General features: G+C 36.4%; 7 protein-coding genes, 1 long non-coding RNA gene and 1 other non-coding gene across 11 annotated transcripts; 4 read left to right on the top strand and 5 right to left on the bottom strand.

The window, feature by feature from the left end:
* Positions 1-2,569: 2,569 nt before the first annotated feature.
* LOC117127295 lies at positions 2,570-5,426 on the top strand. The gene is made up of 2 exons (XR_004450231.1): positions 2,570-3,121; positions 3,314-5,426. It is a non-coding gene; the product is annotated as an uncharacterized LOC117127295 (long non-coding RNA).
* On the top strand, positions 4,022-4,094 carry TRNAA-AGC. The gene has a single exon. It is a non-coding gene; the product is annotated as a tRNA-Ala (tRNA).
* Positions 4,609-6,039, bottom strand: LOC103834836 (V-type proton ATPase subunit e2-like). Of its 2 annotated transcripts, none has more exons than XM_009110924.3 (4): positions 5,883-6,039; positions 5,638-5,771; positions 5,299-5,346; positions 4,609-4,927 (listed from the first exon to the last, which is right to left on the bottom strand). In XM_009110924.3, exons 2-4 carry the CDS (start codon positions 5,733-5,735, stop codon positions 4,861-4,863), a joined length of 213 nt encoding a protein of 70 aa, XP_009109172.1. In that variant the 5' UTR covers positions 5,736-5,771; positions 5,883-6,039; the 3' UTR covers positions 4,609-4,860. The 2 variants fall into 2 exon arrangements, with proteins under 2 accessions (XP_009109172.1, XP_033133163.1); XM_033277272.1 differs by having other exon boundaries at positions 5,858-5,981.
* Positions 6,040-9,321: 3,282 nt separating this feature from the next.
* LOC103835528 (ethylene-responsive transcription factor ERF120) lies at positions 9,322-12,460 on the top strand. The gene is made up of 2 exons (XM_009111712.3): positions 9,322-10,482; positions 10,599-12,460. The coding sequence occupies exons 1-2, from the start codon at positions 10,209-10,211 to the stop codon at positions 10,787-10,789; spliced, it is 465 nt and encodes a 154-aa protein (XP_009109960.1). The 5' UTR covers positions 9,322-10,208; the 3' UTR covers positions 10,790-12,460.
* LOC103834835 (65-kDa microtubule-associated protein 2) lies at positions 12,278-15,422 on the bottom strand. Its single transcript, XM_009110922.3, has 10 exons — positions 15,179-15,422; positions 14,748-14,828; positions 14,473-14,676; positions 14,145-14,390; positions 13,860-14,075; positions 13,629-13,784; positions 13,249-13,560; positions 13,080-13,167; positions 12,848-12,996; positions 12,278-12,776 (listed from the first exon to the last, which is right to left on the bottom strand). The coding sequence occupies exons 2-10, from the start codon at positions 14,817-14,819 to the stop codon at positions 12,471-12,473; spliced, it is 1,749 nt and encodes a 582-aa protein (XP_009109170.1). The 5' UTR covers positions 14,820-14,828; positions 15,179-15,422; the 3' UTR covers positions 12,278-12,470.
* A 321-nt stretch (positions 15,423-15,743) lies between these two features.
* LOC103834834 (grpE protein homolog 2, mitochondrial) lies at positions 15,744-17,391 on the bottom strand. The gene is made up of 4 exons (XM_009110921.3): positions 17,077-17,391; positions 16,538-16,933; positions 16,152-16,454; positions 15,744-16,056 (listed from the first exon to the last, which is right to left on the bottom strand). The coding sequence occupies exons 1-4, from the start codon at positions 17,218-17,220 to the stop codon at positions 15,958-15,960; spliced, it is 942 nt and encodes a 313-aa protein (XP_009109169.2). The 5' UTR covers positions 17,221-17,391; the 3' UTR covers positions 15,744-15,957.
* Positions 17,392-17,516: 125 nt separating this feature from the next.
* On the bottom strand, positions 17,517-18,329 carry LOC103834832 (upstream activation factor subunit UAF30). Of its 2 annotated transcripts, none has more exons than XM_009110919.3 (3): positions 18,181-18,329; positions 17,872-18,063; positions 17,517-17,779 (listed from the first exon to the last, which is right to left on the bottom strand). In XM_009110919.3, exons 2-3 carry the CDS (start codon positions 18,043-18,045, stop codon positions 17,606-17,608), a joined length of 348 nt encoding a protein of 115 aa, XP_009109167.1. In that variant the 5' UTR covers positions 18,046-18,063; positions 18,181-18,329; the 3' UTR covers positions 17,517-17,605. The 2 variants fall into 2 exon arrangements, with proteins under 2 accessions (XP_009109167.1, XP_009109168.1); XM_009110920.3 differs by having other exon boundaries at positions 17,872-18,060; positions 18,181-18,305.
* A 189-nt stretch (positions 18,330-18,518) lies between these two features.
* On the top strand, positions 18,519-19,923 carry LOC103834831 (small ubiquitin-related modifier 1). Its single transcript, XM_009110918.3, has 3 exons — positions 18,519-18,760; positions 19,372-19,521; positions 19,604-19,923. Exons 1-3 carry the CDS (start codon positions 18,686-18,688, stop codon positions 19,682-19,684), a joined length of 306 nt encoding a protein of 101 aa, XP_009109166.1. The 5' UTR covers positions 18,519-18,685; the 3' UTR covers positions 19,685-19,923.
* Positions 19,924-19,994: 71 nt separating this feature from the next.
* LOC103834830 (GDP-L-galactose phosphorylase 1) lies at positions 19,995-22,307 on the bottom strand. The gene is made up of 6 exons (XM_009110917.3): positions 21,824-22,307; positions 21,622-21,746; positions 21,477-21,536; positions 21,153-21,395; positions 20,640-21,074; positions 19,995-20,573 (listed from the first exon to the last, which is right to left on the bottom strand). Exons 1-6 carry the CDS (start codon positions 21,933-21,935, stop codon positions 20,223-20,225), a joined length of 1,326 nt encoding a protein of 441 aa, XP_009109165.1. The 5' UTR covers positions 21,936-22,307; the 3' UTR covers positions 19,995-20,222.
* Positions 22,308-23,308: the final 1,001 nt, after the last annotated feature.

The raw sequence follows: 23,308 nt of genomic DNA, 5'->3' as shown, positions 1-23,308 counted from the left end.
AAAAAGGTCTTTGTACAACATCTGTCATTTTTGGAAATGAAAATTAGACTGAAAACATAACAACATTTACTTTTTACTGTCACAATAATAAGATGAGATCATATATTTTCGGAGCCAGAGTTATCCTAGTTTTTTGTGTTTTAAAAAAATTTCTAGATGGCTAATTCCCGGATTTGAAAGTTAAACATCAACACTTATCTAGATTTGAGCAGTAATGGCAGTATATAGTTAGCATAAAGTAATGTCATCAATTTGTAAAACATGAGCATTTGGATCCAATTAGCACTATAGTTGTTTTCCCCAAACTAACACTATAATTAACAGCCGAATCATACTATTACAAGCCATTTGTAAGTTTTTTTTTAAATGAGTATGACTTGAAGTCTGAGTATAATTTAGAATCATACAAAACTGTTTTGAGATAAACTCAAATTTTCACATGTAACGGTATCACATCTAAACTACCGTTACATCTGTTCTAAAGCTGATAACATCTTATGGGGTTACCAAAAATGACTATTTATCATCGAATGCTAAATATTGATTATTGTTTGCCTAATTATTGTATGTAAATATATATAATGCAACCGTTGGATACTTATAAACATCATTATGCCCAAAAGGAACATTTGGGTAGACTTCTTGCCTCCACACACGACAAACTGTCCATAGATTCTTTCCTGCTTATTTTTTTTTGTTATAATATAACCCACTTAAGAAAGGATGAAAAAACCGACATAGCAGACATTTTCTCTTATTGGAAAAGATTAAATGTCAATAGAACAGAATGTTAAAAATAAGTAAAATTGATACAAAAAATAGTATTTTATTTTCTTGTAGTTGTAAGGCATATGATTCTTCTTTGCAATATTAAAAGACCTAATTTCTTTATATTCATGTATCTTTTATAATCATCAATTCATTATATGTCAAGTTTAGACATATCAAATAAGTTTTAATTACACGGATAAGTTTTACTAAAAATTTAATTGTTATACTAGAAATTTAATTACACGGATAAGTTTTACTAGTAACTAGGATCGGTCCGCACTACGGACGGAATATACTTTACTTGTGATCTAGTTTATTATTTTTTATATGATTTTGTGATTTGTATTTTAGGTTTACCTTGCAAAAAATGTGTATGAGATATATTATTTTATTAATTTAAGTTGTTGGTTAGTTTATTTGTAAGTAATTTTTGTTTTGAATTTTTGCTTATATGGCATCATCATGATTGGGTTGTTATGTCAATTCTTAGTTGAATAATTTTTATTTAACAACTAATATATATGACTCTTTTTTAGGTTCTCGCCAGCCGTAAGGCCTTTGCAAATTTCCAAAAAGAATATATTAACTTTGGTGAAAAACTGGCAATCAAAAGATTAGCTATCCAGTTGGATTGGAAATGGTATTTTTGGGTTGGAAATATTGTTTCTGGTGTTCATCAGTCTCATTTCTTAAGTTTATTATTATGTGATACTTGGTTTTAGTAAAATTAACTCTATTATTTGTTAAGAACAAATATGAGCATCTCTAAACCATTTTTTTTTTGAATTATACAGAGGTATTCTGGCCTGTCGGTCCTCTTAAGCATATGATTTCAAATTCTTGGAGAAGAAATTCATAATTGTTTCTATGTTTCATTCGAGATCAGCTACCGAGATTTTTATGTTATCAAGATTTGGAGGACTCATTGGTAGAAATTGGTACTATTGTATTTTCATTACCGAAATACTAAAACTTTGACATGGTTTTCAGAGATTTTAAATATATTTATAGAGTAAACTATGTATTTATTTTACACATTTCTGTATATTTTTTATTAGTCAAATATTGCTGCAAAGAAATTTTCATTTTTAGTCATTTAGTTTTTAAATTTTATTTATATAGGTTAGGAAAATATTTACAACCAAATAAATTGAAATATAATATCTTATAAGATTTCAACAACATGATTGTGTGAATACTTACCATCAATTAGCATCGTTAATTTTCTGTTATTTAGTTGATTTATTTTTTTTTTATATAAAATTTGATTTTCATAATAAAATATAAGAAGGTATGAATTATCATCGGTAAGATGCATTTATGAGATAAAAATATTTATTTAGAAATATATGGTTATATAGTATGAATGAATTATTATTTGAGAAAAAGACTAGGATAGCACCAAACCAAGTTTTTGTTCCCAAAGTAGCACTCAGTGCTCAAAGTCACAAAAATAGGTTTCATTAAAGAGGTAAATATACACTTATACCCCCTTGGGTTAATTAATCCTAACCTTAGGGTTTAAAATTTTATAAAAAATAAATACTAAAATAAAAAATAAAATTTTTAAAAACAGTTTCAAAAAGTATTTTTAAATTATAAAAAAAAATTTGAAAAAAAAATAAAAAAAAAATTCGAAAAAAAGTAAAAAAAATTATAAAAATTTCGAATCTGAAAACATATAATCTGAAACTATAAAAAAAAAATTCATTTTTTCATTTTTTTTATTTTTATTTTATTTATTTTTGTTTGTTTATTTAATTTTAAACCAAGGATATTAGGGATATTTTACCCTTTAATGAATGTCATTTTTGTGACTTTCTCCTTCTAGTGCTATTTTTGAGACATAAACTTCAAAATGTGCTATTATTGACAATTGCCCTTATTATTTTTATGATTGTTTATTTTTATTTTATAAACTATATGATTAGCTGAAGCTTACTATATGCTCTATCCGAAAAGAGTAGATCAATGATCATATCATACTTTGATAATTTCTTCTAGTATCGCTCGCGTAGGTCAGACGCCAATTATCAGGATCCAAATACGCCAATTATCAGGATCCAAATACGCAGTGTGTTGAACAGCTTGGGAGTATATCCTTTCTCACGACGGCCCTCGAAATAGCATGTATGGAGAGACTCTTTCAAATTAAGAAACTCACTAAGCCATTTTCCAGATGACCTCATGTGTGGTTTCAAGATCATCATTGTCCTTTAACACTCTCTCTCTCTCTCGCTCTCCCCATCCATGAAGAAATCAGAGGAGCCTTCTCTTCTTTCTGCAAGTCCTTAGCTAAACCCAAGAAGATGATCTAATCTCCAATGATTCTCCTTTTCTTTTGCCTTAGGTTCACTCTCTCTCTCTCTCCCTTTGTAGATCTGTAATCATTTCCTCCTTTTGATGTACTGTGTGAGAGAATGGCTCTTTTTTTTTTGTGAAACGGTTTTTGCAAGTGACAAACTTTGTGTACCGTTTGCTGTATTAATACAATGATTTTGTAGACTTTTACTACTTTTTTATTTCTGTTTAATCTCTACAGAGCAAAGAGATGAGAGAATACAGATAAAGAGTTGGGAATGCTGAAAGTAAGAATGCTTATGCTCTGGGACATGACCTGAATCTTGAAAAATCACTTGCCTTGTTTCTGCCTGAGGCGTTCTTTGACAAAATCATTACGGGCTTTAGTACGAGCTTGCTGAGGAGCAACGTTGAGATACGACAGATGCATTCCAACGGCGAAAAGAGCTGCTCCTGAGGCGAAGAAAGCAACCGTCATCGCCAGTTTTCTTGGTGATGATGGATAGCAAAACCACATACTCAATGCTCTAATCCAGATCAGATGGAACAATCAAACGCTTCGTTCGCTACAGAGATTCAAAGGTTTATCTGTTAGTCAAGTAATATAGAACATGAATGAGATGAAAATGATCGTGAGAAAGAAATGGGGAAAGAGGAGAAACTTTCTCCAGAAAACATTTCATCAAACAGTTGGTGTGCACTCTGACTCAATTTTTGTGAAACAGAAACTAAGTGTCAAAGTCGCACGCTTCTTGGAACAAGTTGGGGTAGTAATGACCAAACTAAGATCACGGGAATAACGTAAACTGGTACCTGTTTCTAGTTTTTACCGTTGGAAGGGAAGCACTGAGCTTATAAACAAACGTACACAAAACAATAACACTAGAAGACGGTGCTGCCAATTTGAAGTTTAGTCTAAATATGGTTAACTTAACATCTCAAGCAATATGGGGATGTAGCTCAGATGGTAGAGCGCTCGCTTAGCATGCGAGAGGTACGGGGATCGATACCCCGCATCTCCATTTTTTACTCGTCCTCATTCTCATGGGCTTTATAATGCTAAAGATTTTAAACAGTATTTGTTTTTGTCAATGGGGCAATGAGTTTCGTAGAATGGCCTGCTAAAAGTATCATTTTACAAACGTTTGTTACTTACTGTACTCTATCTACTCTGTTACAAAAAGAAAAAAAATATACTCTATCTACTCTACACTTTCAGTCTTGCAAACTATTAAAAACTTCTTCTCACTAAACCAAAACTTTAAAACTAGATTATGTTGTGATGTTAAATTCCTGCAGGTGGGAGAAGACGATAGCTCAACAGACAATGAATATCAACAAGATGGAACGAGACATTGGAGACAAAGGACTTGAAAAACCGTGGCCATGGGCATGTCTAAGATCAATTACATGGATCCTAGAATCACACTCACACTCGCAGCACAGATGAAAGTCTATACAATACAATTGTTTCAGGTGAGGTTTACTTATGCTACAAGGACTATCGAACTGGGGTTATGTATTGGCTGAGTAGCATCCTTCCAAAGATTATTTTATTTTATCCAGAATGATACACTCACTCCCCGCTGGCATGACTTTTTTGAGTACAATGAAGAATGTTTAAAAAATGAATGAGAAACAAGATTTACCATAGGGGAAAAAAACGTATTGTTTGTTCCACACCGAATTACAAAAGGGGAAACCGATAAGTTTAACGAAGATACACCGAAAGAGTAAGGTACTCTAGTTTGAGGAGACGGAGGTTCTTGTTTGAGTAGAGATGGGTGTCTACTCCACCTCGCTTAGGATTGGGACAATGAGAGGCTTCATCTGCGCAATGTAAACGATTGCCCACCTGCCAATATGAAGAAAGAAAACGATGCAGTGATATAAGATAATGAATGAATCTTCTTAAAGAACATTTGCGCAAGACAGAAAAAAAAGTTAAGACATTGGTCAGAGACCAATAGATAATGTTCATGTTGTGGAACTTTCTCAAACACTAATCCTCCTAATCCATCGACTTAAGACAAGTTTCTAACTAGAACTGTTTACATCAGAAGAAAATTGGAAGAAGTCTCTATTGATGGTTAATGTTGATTCAGGTGAGGAGCAAATCAAACGAGAGAGAGAGAGTTGGATAAAGGTGAAAGCAAAGGAGTATGCAAACCAGTGGATAGCAGCAAGTAAAAGGAAAAAAGAGTGAATGAAACATAATAAACTTACATCATCCAACAGCAGACAGTGGCTGTAATGACCAAGGTAAAATGCAGCCTGTTCCATTAAAAAAAAAAAAAAAAAGACTTGAGAGATCTTTACTCCAACCAAGAAGTAGACAGAGAAAACAGAACACATGAAGCAGCCAGAACAAAGGGAGTTAGAATTGTTGTGACATTAATTATTCTCATTGAAGAAACTATCAAAAGAAATATAAAATAATGGTTCAATTGATAATGGAGAACCACCACATTAGGCATTGACGGAGTAGTAATAGATCAAACACAAAGCGACAGGTCAATGATATTACTTAAAAGATTGCGATGAGAATTTAAAAAAAAAACATACAGATTGGTGGAGGGGCCTTGGTTGAAGCAGATTCTAGTGAAAATCGAAGCAATGATACCGACCACGGCGAATATTACGGATGTTACAAGAAAAGCCATGTCTGATTGATCCTGATCCCCCAAAGACACTTATTCCTGCGACGAGAAATTACACGTGGTTTCAGGTTATAGAATTCAATGTGATCAGACTCAAAAAAAAAAGAGGCTAATAATCGCAATACGAGGAGAAAGTGTCAGAGATCTCACAGAATCAAATTGGAGCTCCTGGAGACGTCAATTGAGGATCGTATATTTGTTCGCACCCAAATGCTCTGTTTCGTGCCAGGCCCAGATTTTGTGAGGGCCAATTTTGTCAGTTGCTAGCAGATAAATAGTATGTGTTTTTGTCATCCTATACCTCTAGGGCTGTTCAATATGGTAAAACCGAACCGTACCGAACTGAAATAGACAATATGGTTTGGTTTTGGTATATACCATATACATTATAAACCGAATGGATATAATTTTATAAAAACCGTAGGATTTGGATATGGTTTGGTATATAACCGATTAAACCGAATAAACCGAACAAAACCGATTAAAAATAGAAACATGTAAATATATATCTATTTTATAACAATACATGAAAATCTATTTGTTACATAAGTTAAATTTGTGTTAATAACTATTACCATAATTTTATAGTAATAAAAAACCAATTTGTAAAACACTTGAACTATAACTAAATAACAATACATCGCAATTCAGACATCTTATTTTCTAAGTCTTTTATTGATTTATTTTAGTCTTCACTAAATTAATATGAAGATTATAAATTTGATGGACAATAATTAATAGAAAATTTTCAATTCAAAAAGCATGACTTTAATGAACAATAATTTATTTTAGTCTTCATGTTTCTGTTTTGTTTCATATTTTTATTTTCAAAATTTCAAACTTTGATTTTAGTTATAGATTTGATTATTTTATTTGATGGTAGAAGCATTTTCACCTTTTTGTTCATTTATTTGAACATGTAATATATTTTTAATAAATTACTGTGTTGACAATATGACTCTAAAATTCATATAATATGATCTCAAACAAAATAATTATGTTTTTTGGTATAAAACCGAATAAACCGAAAACCGACGGTATATAAACCGAACCGAAGTAAATATGGATTTAGAAAGGTAGTTATATTTTACTAACCGAAATATTGAAAACCGAAAAAAAACGAACCGAAACCGAACCGATATCCGGATTGAACACCCCTACCCTATATATTAAAATAGAAGTCACTTTAGTGATTTCTATTGACATGACATTAATATAGAGCTTCTCAGACAAATTGTTATAATTCTATTGGTCGATTTCTTTGAATTTTATCTTTCATTTATTTTAATCAATCGCTTATGTAGACAAGCCCAAAACTATTGTCAATTTTGTTAAGCCCATATATAGCTAGGGAATAATAATTATCGATTTAGTTTAGCTTTGGGTACCCGTTCGGGTTCGGGTCGGATATTTCAGATTTTCGGGTATTTCGGTATAGAGGTGTAGAACCCGTTCGGGTATTTCTGTACTTCGGGTCAGGTGCGGGTATTTTTAGTTCGGATTCGGTTATTTCGGATCAGGTTCGGATATTTAGATTTTGAAAAAAAAAATTAAAATTTTCATTTCTCAAGTTTCTTATATTTAAAAATATAACTTTCAGTTAACTATTTTTTTTATTTTTAATAGATTGAATGGTTAATAGATTTGGATATAACATTTTAAAACTAAAAAGGCATTAATTTAGTTATTTTTTTAAAAAAATTGGATGTAACTTTTTGTTAATTTTTGAAATAAAAAACTTGTCATGCATTTTAAGTGAGTAGAAAATCATTTTTTTCCGTAATTGTATGTATATCAAATGAACTTAAAGTATGTGTAGTATCAATATAAATATTTTATATAAAATGAGAGATGTAAACTAGAAATATAAAGTTAATTATACATATGTTCGGTTATCTTTGGATATCCATTCGGGTTCGGGTATTATCCGTTCGGATTTGGGTATCCAATCTCTCCTTATTCAATACTCGTCCGGGTATTTTGATACTTCGATTTGGATTTCAGTTCGGGTTTTTCGAATCGGGTTCGGGTGCCACTTTGGATATCGGGTAAAGTGCCCACCCCTACTAATTAGGTTGTTTGTTTTTAATAACTTACCTTTCTAATATGAATTACTTGCGCAAGTTGAAATCATTAAATATGAAAATAACTTATTGACAAAATTTGTTTTTAATAACTTACCTTTCTAATATGAATTACTTGCGCAAGTTAAAATCATTAAATTTTATCGATTTAGTTTACCCTTGGGCAAGATTTAGAATTAAGACAAATATTTAAAATTTTCTTTATTATTCAAACGGTAAACTTGCGCATGTTGATATCATATTTATTACATTGCTTACAAAATATTTTAATGTTTCTAATTAGGTTGTTTGTTTTTAATAACTTAACTTTCTAATATGGATTACTTACGCAAGTTAAAATCATATCATATGCTAATCATTTTTTGACAATACACATTTAATATCTTCCTTTAAACGATTTCATTATTTATTGTGCAAAATATTGTGCGTCATTAATATGAGAAATAAATTGACTGTATATATATAGGAGACACCCAAAGTCTAAAAATACAAACATTCTCTTTTCATTCTTTAAAGTATTATTCACAAATCTCTCATCTCATTCTATTAAGGTATTACGACGAGCCTGCTTGTGTGCTAAGAAAAATGTGTTTAGACGCAAAGTCGCATGTCGCAGGTTGTTGTTCGTTTTGATGTCGTGCGATTCCAGTCGCGGTTATCGTTTTGATGTCGTAAACGAACATAGTTTTAGTCGCAGGTCGCAAGTCGCAGGTCGTGCAACATGTAAACAAACGTAATCTTTAGTCGCAAGTCGCAGGTCGCGCGAAACGTAAACGAACATGGTCTATATCTATAAGATCATGAACATCAAAAATATTCCCACGTGCATAAATTGCATACAAACACACCACACATGAATCCAAATATGCTGATATGCAGTCGGTGTGAAATAATCGTGCCTCTTCAAATTTGGGGGATGATGATATATGATATATCACATATCAGCCTATAATATATACACATATAAAGATCCGTATGTTGGCAATAATTAGGATGTAAGAGAAAGGCGTTTTCATTACATGGTTTAGGAAGTCTATCATCCAAGTCAACACGAGCACGGCAATGAAAAGTGACCGGAGCGTAGGGAGCCACCGTAGCCATTGCGTCTTTCTTCGTTATCTCCGTTGCCGTACCCATCTCGCTTTTTTCTTGTTCTCTAGATTGAATGCAATGTGTTCGTGTGTTGTGTTTTAGAGTAATAAGAACGAAATGAGCTAATAAGAATGATGATTCATGTGCGTGGCTGACATGCACACAAACGAATGCACCGGTCGACATGTCATTCCTTGTATTGACAACACTCTTTTCTCTTCTCTCGTTTTCTTTCTTACATTTGACATGACTCTTACGACACGTTTGCTTCCATGCTTGATCACTTTATTGTGTATGCTAAATCTGTAAATTTCACACAAAACCCTGAATCGGGCCTTTTTGGGTTTCTGATCTAGTCCAGCTTCTAATACAATAACCAGTCGCTAGTTGCTTTTTGAACTCGAGTATTATAGAGAGAATAATCATAGGTTTGGTAGTAAATATAAAATGTTTAATCTTGGTTGGCCTATTTGAATATTTGAGCTCCTATTTTACAATTTACATAAAAGAAAAAGGGCCTTAATTGGAAAAATTAACGATGTCAGTTGTTAATAGCATTTTCCCTAATAATCTATCATTCACAAATGCTGACTGGCTGTAAGAGATACATCGATGAAGCGTACCATTTAAATATTTTCTCTTTTTAAGTTGATAGTTTCAACATAATGAAAGTACGTAGATCATCATTACAAATGAAATCCAACTTTTTAACATTAAAACAATCCTTTTCAAAAAAACAATTGTGCATTTGCAATCCAACAAAAAAAGAACACTGAATTTTTATGAGATATGTATGATAAATAAACACTTCAATTTTGTTAATGCAACCTTATTTGAACAAAAAATACAGATGCCGCCAAGGAAAGTACAGACTGAAAAATAGAGTACAGACTGAAAAGAAAAAGAGTACAGACTGATAAACCATAGCATACAATGGCATGATGCGACGTGTTATATCAGGAGTGTATTGGTTTACTCGGCGAACTGATTACATTATTAGACATAAAAGCTGACCTGGAAAGTCAACACTCTAATTAATAAGTGGATCGTATAAATCTAAATAATCATGTTTCTTCTGAAAATCGCGTTTATTACAGAAATAAACGACTTATGATGTAACAGTTCTATGACGCGTGTCTAAACATCGATAAGGTTCAAATATGAACACATATTTCACTTTCCTAGTATTCTATATAAAGCCCTCTCTCCACTGTTTTTCCAAATCGTCACAACACTTTATTGGATCCTTTTAACCAAAAACAGGAACACTTTGGATCATTTTCAGTTCGACTCCACGAAAATGGATTATTCAGAAATTGATCCCTCTTACGATCAAAAACCTCCTTATTTGACAAGAGATCAAGAGCATGTGATCATGGTCTCTGCTCTGCGTCAAGTGATATCCAACGCAGGAAGTGACACTGCTTCATTATCGACCTTCGAAGCTCTTCAACCTTTGGATGCTGGCCCTTGTTCTCTTTGCGGTATCACCGGTTGCTACGGTTGCGCATTCCCACAACACCGAGAGATAAATAAGGAGAAGAAGCACAGAGGAGTGAGGAAAAGGCCATCGGGTAAATAACATTATATATCCAATAACTTATATATGTTCCAGCCGGTAATTAACTTACGTTCCAACACGTTATGTTGAATATATTCTAACAGTTTACGTGCATTCATAAACGGTCAGGTAAATGGTCAGCGGAGATATGGGATCCGAGTGCAAGAGAAAGGAGATGGCTTGGAACGTTTCCAACAGCCGAAATGGCGGCTGGGGCTTATGATGACGCGGCGGCTGGGTTTGTCAGAAGAAAGGCATCAAGAGGTGGCACAAGAAATGGAAAGGAAGCATACACCAAAACGACGGTGGAAGATGACTAATATTTTTTTTTGATTATTGATTATTTAGCTTAGAAAAATATGATAAGCTAAATATAATCATTGATAAAAAAAACTATGTTATACTGTATTTTATTATATCAAGTTGAAGGTTATCTTTTAGCAAAAAAAAAAGAAGAAGTTTAAGGTGTTGGAGGAGAAGTGAAAATGTTTATTTTATATATCAGATTTTGATATGTATCAAATATTGTGTTTTTTTTTAAGTTTATGATTCTTTTCATATTATTTTGTTTCAAGTTATTTTAATCATAAGAAATGTCTTTCCTTTTAATAATATTTGATATTTTCCATTATAATGTTTTGAATAACATAAGAAATTGATTATATTTATATTTTCAAGTTTTGATTATGTGTATGCGGAAGCAGAAAGGGGTATTTAGGCCATTTTCATTTTAGATGATAACACAATGATTAAGAATCTGGCTGATTTCTCCGCTATCACCCGCAAACACAGCTTTTCTGATTGGTAATGTTTGTTGGTGTTTTGGAACAATCAAAATGCTATAAATTGTTTAAGTTGTTCTGAACCTTTTAAAATCAAAAGTTGGTTTTGATAGCGTTTGCGGTTGTGCACGGCTGGAGATAGATAAATAAATATAAAAATATTTTTTAATTTAAAATAAAAAATGGAAATATTATAAATATATATATATATATATATATATATATATATATATATTTTAATTTAAATTCACAAACGGTGTCTTAATTTATTTTATAAAAACTTTAAACTAAGAGTATTCACTATAATTTTTCAAAATTAATATATATAAACGAGACAGAATAATCTTTTAAAAGTTTTTAATATAAATCTTTAAGACAAATTTTGTTGTAATTATAACTTTGATCTAAGTTAAAAAATAAACATAATCCTATTAATTATATTATATTAATAATTACACATTTTATCACAATAGCATGTTTTTGATATTTTTATAATGGTATAATATATGAATATTGGCAATTTATTATTAAACCGATGCAATATCTCATAATCAACCAGTTACAAATATCCCGTGAACGTAACAATTTCTAACCGATGTACCAGTCGTTCAGATTGCATAATAACGCTATAAACTGCAACCACACACATACGCAAACTTCCGTAACCGCATCCGCAACCGTCGTGTTTCAACCAGTTAAGACCTAAGTAAATGTTATATTGCAGCATGTGCGAACATGATAAACAGACTTACGGACAGCGATTCCACGAAGTAACTCTCTCTATAACACTCGGATCGGCGAACGGTTCTACATGTACAACAACCTTGATGGACATGATTTCTCTGCAGCACATGACTACAACTAACGACTTTGATCACACCACGTTGAAACATCCGAAAAGGTTGCATTCTATAATCTACAAAAAATTGTTCCTAATTTGCCAAACGATGTCGTAACATCTGTCTTAGTCTTACATTATTCAATTACACACATATTTAAGAATATTACGATTTGACCCCATATAAATTATATAATTGCAATTAGAACCCTAATGTTTTTCTTCATTAAGCCGGTCACTTTAATGTATAGTCATTCTCCCAAAGGCTTGGAAGAAGAAGAAGAAAAAAGAGTCGATCAATGATACAGAGACATAAAAATCTACGTAACATTCTACTCTCAAGTGTTAATACCAAACTAACAAAATGACTAGAGAATATTATCATGGTGAAGAAGCTGGAACTGGGTCAGGACAAGAGACTGGAGGAGATGATGCTGCAGCTTCCTCTTTCGAGATAGCTACTAGTTTCGAAGGCGAAGTCAGCTTGTTGAGACTGTCTCTTTTGGACTTGCTTCCGTTTGAGTTCATTGATAAGCGCCTAGGCGTTTCGTTAGCCCCTCCTCCTCCTCCTCCATTAGCTCGTGTTCCCACCGGTTTCTTGGCACTCACGGGTCTTGCAGGGCTAGGTTTTGACCCAAAGGCTGAGTCTTGTTCTGTGTGCGGCTGTTCTTGCTGCTTCTTCTGCTCCTGTAAAATAGGAAACAGCTACGTCAGTTACAGTTTCACAATCAGATGACTAGAGTATGAGGAAAACTCACCTTCAGTCTCCGCTTCTCCTCTTCTCGTTCCTGCCTAAGCATAGTGTACTCATCTAACATGGCTAGTAGAGGAACACCATCGTACTCAAAGGACATACTGTTATCCTCTTCCCATGCCCGGGTTTTAGTAACCAATGTGTCAACCATTGCTTTGCACAAAACAAAAAGATCATAAACTCTTCAGGTCTCAGTTTGACTCCAAAAAGATGATAGAGAGACTCTTGCAAGTTACCTGTAATCTTGCTGACAAGGATCCTAGCTTTCTCAGCTCTCTTGAGATTCAAATGTGCTCCTCTGCTTGCACTATACCTGTTCTGATCCTGTTTTCAAGAAACAACACATTTATATCTTAACAAGTGTTTGTGTGTTTGACACTGTTATGATCCTCTCATTGCACTTACCCGGTTATAGTCTTCAAGCCAGCTCTCTTCCTCACAAGCTGACATCCATTTCTCAACTCGGTCCAAAATCTCTTTCCTACTAAACGCTTCTTCCTTGGCCTTTGCTATCTGGCTATCCATCTCAGCTAGCAGCTCAGCAGGTTCGGTGTTTCCAGCGTCAATCAACGACATGATCCTCTCGCGAACAACCTCTGGCTTTATCTCTATGTGAGCACGAGCGTATATCTCCTCAAGCTCGGTTTGTTTCTTGAATGCAATTTCCTTCATCCTGCTAGCTTTGAGCTTATCAAGCCTATCCACTTCCACCTCAGCCTTCAAACAAATGCAGTTACATATTATAAGCATTGGTTGATTGTCAATGCATAACAAATTCACAATACCTGCTCGATGAGATCAAGTGCGAGAGCACCAGAGACGGTTACTTCATGAACTGAAGCTGAAATGTGACAGGTAACATGATCAAAAAGCTCTCTTTCCTCATCAGGAGTGTCCATCAGATTCCATAGTTCAGTTAGCTGAGTAGCTAGCTCTTGAAGCTGCACATAAACCAAGATTCATTACTGAAACATATGTCCAGACTAAACTGACCAGCCTCATGCAAGAGAACTCACCTTCTCAAGTCTTTGCTTCTTATCCTCTTTAAGAGTCAATACAGTTGTAGCCAACCTTGATAGAGTCTCATTGCTGATGCTCTTGGCATGAACACCATTTGCCTCATCTAAGCTCGGATGAACTTCAGTGACAGTGCTCACGAAATCTAAACCAAGGACGGAGCATAGATCATGCACTGTGCTGACAAACTCAAGCACCTTGTTCAACCTATCACTCTGTCCAAACACAAACGCAGTTTTAGTTCTGTCCTCAAAACAAACAAAATCACCAACTAATATTGTTACCTTCTCTTTCTGAAGCTCTTGGAGTTTGCTCTTGTAGTCATCTAGCCTCTTCAGGGACAAGTCAGACTCGTCGACCACATGAGGCCCATTGCTCAAACCACCAGCGATCTCTTCACAGATCTTCTGAATCTGTGACTGCACATTAGAAAACTCCCTGACCCTTTCCTCTTTCTGTTGCCAGAGCTGTTCAAGCGCAGGTGCTATTGCAGAAATCTGCTCTTTGATCGTTCCTGAAGTCTTATCTGGCTGCAATAAAAAAAACAAACACACATCTAAATGACTCTATTCAAAAACAAACACACATCTAAATGACTCTACACACACTTACAATGCCGATGTAGCTTTTGTCCCCAAGAGCGGTTGTGAGATTGGAGAGTTCAACATTGGCATCAGACAAGGTCTGAAGAAGCTCAGCGCGAGATTTTGCGGCAAGCTCAACCTTATGCTTGTAAACGTTGAGACACTCTTCCTCTATCTGGAGAAGTAGTTTGTCTCGTTCCTCATCGCTCTCACCAACTTCATCCCATATCTCCTGTTAAAAAAAGTTTCTCTCCAATGAGTTCATGGAACCATACTTTTTAAGAGTGCGGTCTGGAAAATTACCTGCAACTTCTGGAGTAAGGTGCCACAAGTGATCTCTCCAAGAAGAGGATTATCTGCTTCTGTCACTGCCATTCTTGTTTCCTGCAGAAAGCAAACACACAAAAAGCTTTTTTTGTGTGAAGAACTGAGGTAAAAGAAACCAAAGTTGCAATCTTTTTTTCTGAAACTAAACACCTAATCACTCTCTTGGAAGATTCAAAGCTAGTAACTTTCAGAAAGAAAAAGAATCTTGAACTTAAAGAAGCTCAAACCCACATTGTTAGCAAGACACATGAAACGAGCATGGTAAACGCTAAAATAGGGATTAGGCACAAGTAGAAGCTCGAAAAGAGGTGGGAGATGTCAAGCTAGGACAATAGATATCGAAAAGCAAAGCAAGAATCCAACATTCAAACTAAAAGAATCAAACAGTGGATGATTGTTTTCTTTACCTAGATCGTTACTGGAAGCTAAGGGTTTATCTTGGGTCTTTTACACTTCTCTTCAAGTAGATCTGAAGCTCAGAGAGAGATAGAGCTCAATACTAGTATATAGTCTCAAACTATAGTTATGGAGGTTGGGAAATGGGAAAAAGTGGGACCCACTTTACGGAACTCAATAATGAATTAAGAAAACAACAAAAAAAAGTGATTCCTCTGTTTTCGCATTATGTGCTGATGTGGCTACTGTACACTGAGCTTCAGGCATTGACTCATGTTCATGTCTGAATGTCTTCGACAGGCCTCATGGGCTTCAATATTCCGACCCAACCCACAAACAGTTTTGTAAGAACCATTCTTCTATCATTTGATACATTCGTTTCTAACACCATTTTTTTTTTGGTAACAAGACTGATAGATTATGTATGTGCCTCTTTACAAGACTACAGTGCAGATGATCCTAGACTTCTATAGAGAGGGTTTTAAGAAGAGAGTGTAGGTTTATCTCACTCTGTTTTCAGTTTCTGTCCTTCTGGTTGTGTTATTTATTAGGCCATGTGTCTAAAAAGTTATCGAAGAGAGTTGGTGAAATGTGTGTAGAAGAACTGTAACTTTCCCTCGCGCAGATCATGTTTGAAAGAAGATTTAAAAAAAAAACAGACACAGAAGCAGAACTTCCCTTGCAAGTTGCAAGTGCCATGTCCAGCAACTTATGGGAGATCTTTGTTCATCCAATGAATAAACAAACGACAAGAGAAAACTACAACTCAAAAGACTCATGGACTTCTTTTTTAAGCATCAGACTCTTTCTTGTTTTCTTCGCTCTCTCCTCCCTGAGTAACACCAACCTCAGCTGGTCTTATCACTCGATCATACAACGTGTATCCAGCCTGCATATTTTTACACCAGCCAGTACAAAATTAGTGACAAGAATATTGTATATGCAATAAGGGGAGAAACAAAGAAGAAGCTTCATATATTTCACCTTCAAGACATGAGCAACTGTGCCTTCTGGCTTAGAAGCATCAGCGACTTGGAACATTGCGTTATGTCTGTTTGGATCAAACGGCTCGTTGATAGGATCATACTTCTCCATACCAAATTTCTTAAACACTTCAGCTAGCTGTTTCTCAGTCATCTCCACGCCTTCTAAAAGGGTCTTTAACAGTGGAGCAGCTCCAGCAGCAGAATCTTTCGAGGTGGCGTCAAGCTTTGAGAAGCTTTCTTTGACAACAGAAGAAGCTCTTCCAAGGTTATCCGCCACATCCAAAAGGCTCTTTGCAAAATTCTGCAGATACACACACATATATACAATCTCAGCGAACTATCATTCATCATAATGACGAAAGCCAAGTTCTTTTGTAGACAAACCTGTAAGGCATACTTCTTGGTGTTTTCAGCATCACGCCTTGTTCTGTCCATTACATTCTCCATCTCTGCGTAAGTGCGAAGAACTTTATCTTTCATTTTCTTAATCTCTTCCTCCTTCACAGACAGTAGCTCCTCCTTCTCAGCTACGAGCTTCATCAAATCATCCTTTGACATCTCCTCACCATCATCACCACTCTCGGAATCTGATTCAGAAACTGCACCTTTCCCCGCAGAAGCTTTTGATTCTGAGTCAGGACCTGACTCGTTTGCCTCAGCTGTCTTCGAGGCCTCAGTGTTGCTGCTCTCCTTTTCATGTGATTCAGGCGTGGTGGAGGTTGAAGAAAGAGAGAACCTTTGAAGTGAAAACGAATCAAGAGGCACCTGAGCTGCTACAAGCTGCCATGAGATCAGAGAAAGCACTATCAGAATCATTTCTAAAGACACTGACTTTAGGGTTCAATTGGATAAACCCTTAAACCCTAACAAAACCCTAAACGAAATTCGCTACGAATCGTGAATATTATGGGTCAAAATCTAACCTTTTGTGAGAAGTTGTTAACCAGGGAGTGATACCGGCTAGTGAACATAGGAGCTTGGTTCCTCGCCGGAAGAGCCGCGGCGGAGAGAGAGGAGCGTAAGCCCGCGCTGCGGGAAACTCGCGAGAGAATCCTCGAGGCCAGCATCAGGGAATGCACAGAGGAACAGAGCAACGCTCAAGCGAAGAGAAAGTTCACAGAGATGCGTAGCGTGGAGAAGAGAGTGGGGCTGGGGCTATGAGGGTATTATCGTCAATATAACAGCTACGAGGTTTTGAGAACTCTCTAGAATCAGAGGCACTCACTCGTCCACCTCTTTAGACCAAACACATGTCCTGTATCATCGGCTATGTTTTTGCGAGACAACTACTTGTTATATCAAGCAACTTTCTGATTTGTGAACACAGTGATTAGTCAGGGTGCTTGTTTTTTTTAAAGCAAGCTTTTCAGGATGTTGTAAAAGAACCAATCTTTCTTAATATATGTCACAGGCAAAGATTCAAAACATAAACCAAATGTATATCAATGTAATTCAATACTTAAAGACGGATGGCATTCTTTTTTCTTGAGAATTCGAGTTGGGTGCTTTGGTGGTGAAATGCAACTTGATAAGAGAAGGAAGATCGACTAGCTCCACTCGCGGCTTCCCAAGCAAAATGCTCTTCAGCTTTTCATCACAGTTCACCACATTCTTGTTCTTTGGATCCTTTAAAAGAAACAAAGAACCAATCACTCAATGACACAAACAAATTAAAAAAAAGGCTAAAAGCAAGTAACTAACTGATCACATGTTCTAACCTGAAGATTGTTGGTCTTGATGTACGACCAGACACGCATGAAACAACCCAGACGAGAACTCTGAGACTGACCAAGGAAGTCACGTAGAGTAGATGGAAGATTCACGAGGTCAATCAAATTCCCAAGCTTCTTAGGGTTGTCAACTATTGCTTTCTTCAACCTCTGAGGCTGCATCTTGATTCCAATCAACTACTGAAATGGAAAAAGAATAAAAAAAAAAACGTTATTTAACCACTGATTCCCTCTGGGGAATTTCATCGAACAGTTGGTGTGCAATGATGAGAAAGTGAATTTAACTTAAAAGCTTACCCTGTAATTGGTGAGTGAAACTCGAAAGCAGCAAGTCAATGCAAACGAGCTAAAGCTTTTACACCGTAACAGTGAATGTTGTAACGCTGTGACGTTGGAGAATCCTCGCGTCTGAAACGCTGCAGGCTGTCTGATTGAAAGTTAGAAAAAAAAAAGACGAAGCGGAGATCTTTTAAAACCTTCTAACCAAGCAGAGGGTTTCGTCCATACGTTTGCTGGGCTTGTAATGATTATTGGGCCGATAATGGATTTCAAGGCAGTCCCAGCCGTTGGATTAAAAAGAGAATATATTGACCGTCCGATAGATGCCCTACTTATATGGAATCCGATGCGGAAGTGCAAATGCGCGGCGAAGCAATTTTCGGAGTTTAATCAATTTTTAATTTTTAATTTTTAATTATAAATCTCTCAGCCATCAGTCTTCCTTCTTTTGATCTTCAGAACCTTCACTCTCCTCTGCGTTCTCTCACTCACGAAGTTGTTCAGAGGAAGGAGAGAAGCAAAGATGTCTGCAACACAGGAGGAAGACAAGAAGCCAGGAGACGGAGGAGCTCACATCAATCTCAAGGTCAAGGGTCAGGTAATAATCATCTCTCTTCCTTTCTTTCTTTCTTTTTCCTCTTGTATGTGTTTTGTCTGTTTGAGTTTCTGATTTCAAGGTCTCGAAGGTGTATGTGTGTTTAGGGTTTTAGCTTCCAAGTTTGCTCCTTTCTGGTTTTGACATTCAAGGGTTTAGTTTCTACTAGTGTTAAGTCTTAGTGGGTTCTATTCTTTTGTTGGGTTTAGATCCGAAACCCATTGATGTTTGTTAGACCTGAGCAGAGTGTTTTGCTTTTTTTTTGCGAACTGTTTATCAAATGTCTGAAACCGTTGGTATGGGTTGTTTATAGAGTTGTTGCTTGTTGCTGTCTGAAGGTTTTTACAGTTCAAGAATGGTAAAGTTGAAATCTTTTTTTAAAATTGGTCATAATTTGGGAATAAAGTTAAATCTTTTTTTTTTAATATATGGCAACTTTCATTGTGAACATGATGAGTATTGTGGTCTCCAGATTTTAAGTTTTTTTAAATTGTTTTGTGATTATTTTGATGTTTGGTCGTATGTGCTGCTTCACTTTATGGGAATTTTATTTATATGCTCAGTATTAGAATCTATGTTTTCTTTTCTTGAATTGTGTGTTTTTATGTGTGTAGGATGGGAATGAGGTGTTCTTTAGGATCAAGAGAAGCACTCAGCTGAAGAAGCTGATGAATGCTTACTGTGACAGGCAATCAGTGGACATGAACTCCATCGCCTTCTTGTTCGATGGCCGTCGTCTGCGTGCTGAGCAGACTCCGGACGAGGTACAACATTCCATCTACTGGTCTATTATTATTCCCTTGAAAGTTTCTGCTTTTCTAATGCTAAATCTTTGGTTCTACACAGCTTGACATGGAGGACGGTGATGAGATCGATGCCATGCTCCATCAGACTGGTGGCTGTGGTAGTGGCGCTGCTATGGCCTGACACTTATCCTGCTTTAGTGGTTTCACGATTAGATCGTTGTGATATGAATGGTGAAGAAGTAATCGGCAGCATTAGGATTTGCAGACTTGTTTTTCTTCATGACCATTGTCCTTAGAAAACTAATATGGTCATTAAGGTTTTAAAAAATAACCTTTGGTTGATTTTTATTTGAATATATTGGATCTTTTAATGTCCAAAACTATTTGCGCTTAAAGTTATCTAATCCCATTGTCTAAATCTAAGCGTTAATTTAAACAACCAATTATCTCAATCTTTCTTGTATGGCAAGTAATTAGCTGAAAACAAAAGATAATCAATCATTCACGGCTATAAATTAATCATATTTAAACAAGATTAAACCATAACCATAGATCATCCATAACATAAACTTACAACCAAGTTTAGGACATAAAAACACCCATAACCATCACAAAAAGAGTACTAGGAAGCTTCAAATGCAACTACCAAGAGAGTTTGCTTTTATTTATGCATTGTAGACTCTAATTACACATAAAAAAAACCACGAGGCCACAGTTGTTCACTGAAGAACAAGGCACTCAGAGGCAGTCCCGTTCGCGATAGGACCTCCAAGGGTTCGGTTGCCTGTCTGGTTAACACTTCCACTAGGTTGAACTAAGATTCCTTCAAGCTCCTCCTCTTGGTTACTACAACCTATCGCTTCAAATATGAGAGCATTAACCTCCTTGAACCTTTCCCCTGACAGAGAAGCTTCTGCTAGTAGCCTCCATGCGTTCTTCTCAGAAGCTCCTTCGTAATCCTCTTTCCTCTTCAGCACCATGTGCCCACTTATCTCCCACACAGCTGGGTTCACTTGCGTTTCCAACAACTCGGGGCTTACTTCACCTAGAGCCTGCTTCTCCGCGTAACACTGCAATTTAAACATTCAAACTGTTCATTCCATGGATTCAAAACCCAAGTGATCAAACTGTTGTACCTGTGGCATCAAGAAGATCTGCCGTCCAGAATCAGATATGAGAATGTTGAAAGGGATGTTGTTCTCCTGGAGGCAAACACAGGCATCTGATACAGTATCAGACAGGTCTTGCATAGAGTTTCCACCTTCAAAGAGAAGACTTCTCACAGGGTAATTCACAAGCTCTGAGATTTTCACACCACTAACAGTGGTTATCATCTTCTTGGAAAGAGCTTTCTCTAATGGGAAAGGCATGGCCAAGTAATAAGCCTGAAAGTGAAGATGGTTGATAGTGGCAAAAGCACCCAAGCTGTTGTAACCGAGTCTGAAGTAAGGATTAGCTGCCTCTGCCGCCATGTGAAGTGCAAGCAAAAGGCTCTTGTGGTCGATCCTCTGAGGTAGGCAGTCAAGAACGCGAGGAATCAGCAGCACATGACCATACTCGATTGGACTAACCTGTTATTAAAAACAACAAATGAGTTATACTCTTCTGCTAGACAAAAACAAGGCAAGGTCTCTGCATAGGTTCATTACATTGATGGCAACAACACTAGGAGAATTCTCAGCGTCAAGGGGCATGCAGGGGAAGAACTGAACATCGCAATCTTCGCCAGCTTCAAACTGGAAGAGCAACTCTTCTTGACCAACTTTAGTGAAGTTGAACTTGTTTCCATCAAAAGACTGCAAAACCTTGTCCACACGGAACTCGGTGGGTCTCTTCTTCAGGTGACGACCTTCGTTAAGCTGAGCTACGAATCCATACTTCCCCGGTATCACCTAAACAACAACAACAATAAGAACAATGTGAAACACATGTTGGATTCCTCAGCAACACACAAAGATAAGAAAGAGAATTACTTTGGTTTCGCAGGCAGTGACATCGTAGCGAAAGAGTCCTCTTTGGAACCTATCCTCCCACTAAACACATAACATTATAAAATGATTAGACTCACTCAAAACCACATAATCTGAAGTTAACTCTCCAAGTATTATATGAGTTTACCTCTCCAAGGACAAGGGACTCCAGAAAAGCCACAGGAGGCTCTTTAGCTTCGTGGCTGATCACAACCTTCTCTCCGGTGCCGGAGTTTTCCAGTTTCTTGCAAGAGTACAACGGAAGCCTTGCACCTGAACAAAGAAAAAGACTAAATCAAACATGCAAAATTTAAAACAAAAAAATGGAAGCTTTAGATTTAAGAAAGTACCGTTAAGACAGCAAGCTCCGAGACAGTTCCGTCCACAGCCGACAGATTCATCCGAAGCTTCATCCTTCTGGTAGTTAGACACTACGGTCGGAACTCTCTTGATTTTCAGCATTCTCACAAAGAAAAAGAAAGAAGAAGAAACAAAGCTAAACCCTAAAAGCTAAAGGAAGAGAAAAGAGGAGAAGGAGGAGGAACCGCCTCCGGCGAGAAAGAGGAGATCGGAAGGGCTGCCGCCTTCAGACGGCAGAGCTCCACGTCCTCCGTGCGGCAAAGGGTTAGTCTCGATTAAACAACCCTCCTTGCGTACAAGATGGACATGAAAGCTAACACCCGTTGGTATCCCGTGTATAGCCGTGATGCCGTTCACCAATTTTCGCCGGAGAAGATAAAACCAGACACACTCAAAAACAGAACACAAAGGTGGAGAGATCTTTCGATGTGTTGTGTGTTCCGATTTAGAGATTGGTTCCTTTAAATAGATAGGAGATGAGTGAACCGGAGATGAGTAACGACACAAATTACATATATTTTTATAGAAATCTTTTTTTTTTTATGTGGTTGTCAGTTTTTTGTCAAGACGTTATTTTATTATTGAAATCTATTTTTTCCTTTGAAATTATTTTGTCCGTATGGTTCCTACACTTGTACTACTTGTGCATTATGCAGTATGGGCATAAATCATGCTAATCGTGTACACAAAACTTATTAATCTTATCTTGTTTTTTTTTGTTGGTAAGGTTACCTTAGTTAATCGACAATAATTGAATTGAGATTCTTCCCCTCATGATCTCTAAGTCTCAATCTGCTTTTCTCTCGGGACGTCTCTTAGCTGAAAACGTTCTTCTAGCGACGGACCTTGTAAATGGCTACAACACTCACTCAATAACTCCTCGAGGGATGCTCAAGGTTGATCTTAGGAAAGCCTTTGATACGGTTCGTTGGGATTTCATTCTCGCATCTCTGCGCGCCATTGCTATTCCTGAGAGCTTTATTAGACTTATCTCAGAATGTTTGTCCACTGCTTCCTTCTCAGTAACGGTTAATGGTGTCTCGGATGGGTTTTTCAAAAGCACTAAAGGGATTCGGCAAGGAGATCCGTTATCTCCCTATCTCTTTGTCCTAGCAATGGAATGCCTATCTAGGCTACTTCAGTCTCGCTATGATTCAGGAAACATAGGGTATCATCCGAAAACTGAGCAATTAAAGCTATCTCATCTTATGTTTGCGGACGATGTTATGGTGTTCTTTGACGGGAGCAGTAACAGCCTTCATGGGATCTCTGAGTGCCTTGATGACTTCGCCTCTTGGTCTGGACTACACATGAACACTTCAAAAACGGAAATCTTTACAGCAGGTCTTCAACAACCGGAATCTTTAGCCATTGCAAGCTACGGTTTTCCCTCGGGTACGCTACCTATAAGGTATCTGGGCCTTCCTCTCATGAGTCGTAAATTAAAGATCTCGGAGTACGCTCCCCTCATGAAT

The sequence above is a fragment of the Brassica rapa genome, chromosome A08 (genome assembly GCF_000309985.2).
Source record: "Brassica rapa cultivar Chiifu-401-42 chromosome A08, CAAS_Brap_v3.01, whole genome shotgun sequence".
NCBI lineage: Eukaryota > Viridiplantae > Streptophyta > Magnoliopsida > Brassicales > Brassicaceae > Brassica > Brassica rapa.
Note: the sequence above shows the minus strand (reverse complement) of the source record. Positions and strands in the feature narration are given on the sequence as shown.

What these genes read in the sequence shown, in the direction of transcription:
- LOC103834836 (XM_009110924.3), bottom strand. Translation starts at nt 5,735, where the DNA reads ATGGCTTTTCTTGTAACATCCGTAATATTCGCCGTGGTCGGTATCATT. An exon ending in CAAGGCCCCTCCACCAATCT is followed by an intron (nt 5,347 to 5,637) that starts GTATGTTTTTTT and finishes TTAATGGAACAG; the next exon opens with GCTGCATTTTACCTTGGTCA. An exon ending in ACTGTCTGCTGTTGGATGAT is followed by an intron (nt 4,928 to 5,298) that starts GTAAGTTTATTA and finishes TCATATTGGCAG; the next exon opens with GTGGGCAATCGTTTACATTG.
- LOC103835528 (XM_009111712.3), top strand. Translation starts at nt 10,209, where the DNA reads ATGGATTATTCAGAAATTGATCCCTCTTACGATCAAAAACCTCCTTAT. An exon ending in AGTGAGGAAAAGGCCATCGG is followed by an intron (nt 10,483 to 10,598) that starts GTAAATAACATT and finishes ATAAACGGTCAG; the next exon opens with GTAAATGGTCAGCGGAGATA.
- LOC103834835 (XM_009110922.3), bottom strand. Translation starts at nt 14,819, where the DNA reads ATGGCAGTGACAGAAGCAGATAATCCTCTTCTTGGAGAGATCACTTGT. An exon ending in AAGAGCTTCAGAAAGAGAAG is followed by an intron (nt 14,076 to 14,144) that starts GTAACAATATTA and finishes GTGTTTGGACAG; the next exon opens with AGTGATAGGTTGAACAAGGT. An exon ending in GGCTTGAAGACTATAACCGG is followed by an intron (nt 13,168 to 13,248) that starts GTAAGTGCAATG and finishes TCTTGAAAACAG; the next exon opens with GATCAGAACAGGTATAGTGC.
- LOC103834834 (XM_009110921.3), bottom strand. Translation starts at nt 17,220, where the DNA reads ATGCTGGCCTCGAGGATTCTCTCGCGAGTTTCCCGCAGCGCGGGCTTA. An exon ending in TTAACAACTTCTCACAAAAG is followed by an intron (nt 16,934 to 17,076) that starts GTTAGATTTTGA and finishes ATCTCATGGCAG; the next exon opens with CTTGTAGCAGCTCAGGTGCC. An exon ending in CCAAGAAGTATGCCTTACAG is followed by an intron (nt 16,455 to 16,537) that starts GTTTGTCTACAA and finishes GTGTATCTGCAG; the next exon opens with AATTTTGCAAAGAGCCTTTT.
- LOC103834832 (XM_009110919.3), bottom strand. Translation starts at nt 18,045, where the DNA reads ATGCAGCCTCAGAGGTTGAAGAAAGCAATAGTTGACAACCCTAAGAAG. An exon ending in TCAAGACCAACAATCTTCAG is followed by an intron (nt 17,780 to 17,871) that starts GTTAGAACATGT and finishes TTTCTTTTAAAG; the next exon opens with GATCCAAAGAACAAGAATGT.
- LOC103834831 (XM_009110918.3), top strand. Translation starts at nt 18,686, where the DNA reads ATGTCTGCAACACAGGAGGAAGACAAGAAGCCAGGAGACGGAGGAGCT. An exon ending in ATCTCAAGGTCAAGGGTCAG is followed by an intron (nt 18,761 to 19,371) that starts GTAATAATCATC and finishes TTATGTGTGTAG; the next exon opens with GATGGGAATGAGGTGTTCTT. An exon ending in CTGAGCAGACTCCGGACGAG is followed by an intron (nt 19,522 to 19,603) that starts GTACAACATTCC and finishes GGTTCTACACAG; the next exon opens with CTTGACATGGAGGACGGTGA.
- LOC103834830 (XM_009110917.3), bottom strand. Translation starts at nt 21,935, where the DNA reads ATGCTGAAAATCAAGAGAGTTCCGACCGTAGTGTCTAACTACCAGAAG. An exon ending in TCACTGCCTGCGAAACCAAA is followed by an intron (nt 21,396 to 21,476) that starts GTAATTCTCTTT and finishes GTTGTTGTTTAG; the next exon opens with GTGATACCGGGGAAGTATGG. An exon ending in AGATCTTCTTGATGCCACAG is followed by an intron (nt 20,574 to 20,639) that starts GTACAACAGTTT and finishes TTTAAATTGCAG; the next exon opens with TGTTACGCGGAGAAGCAGGC.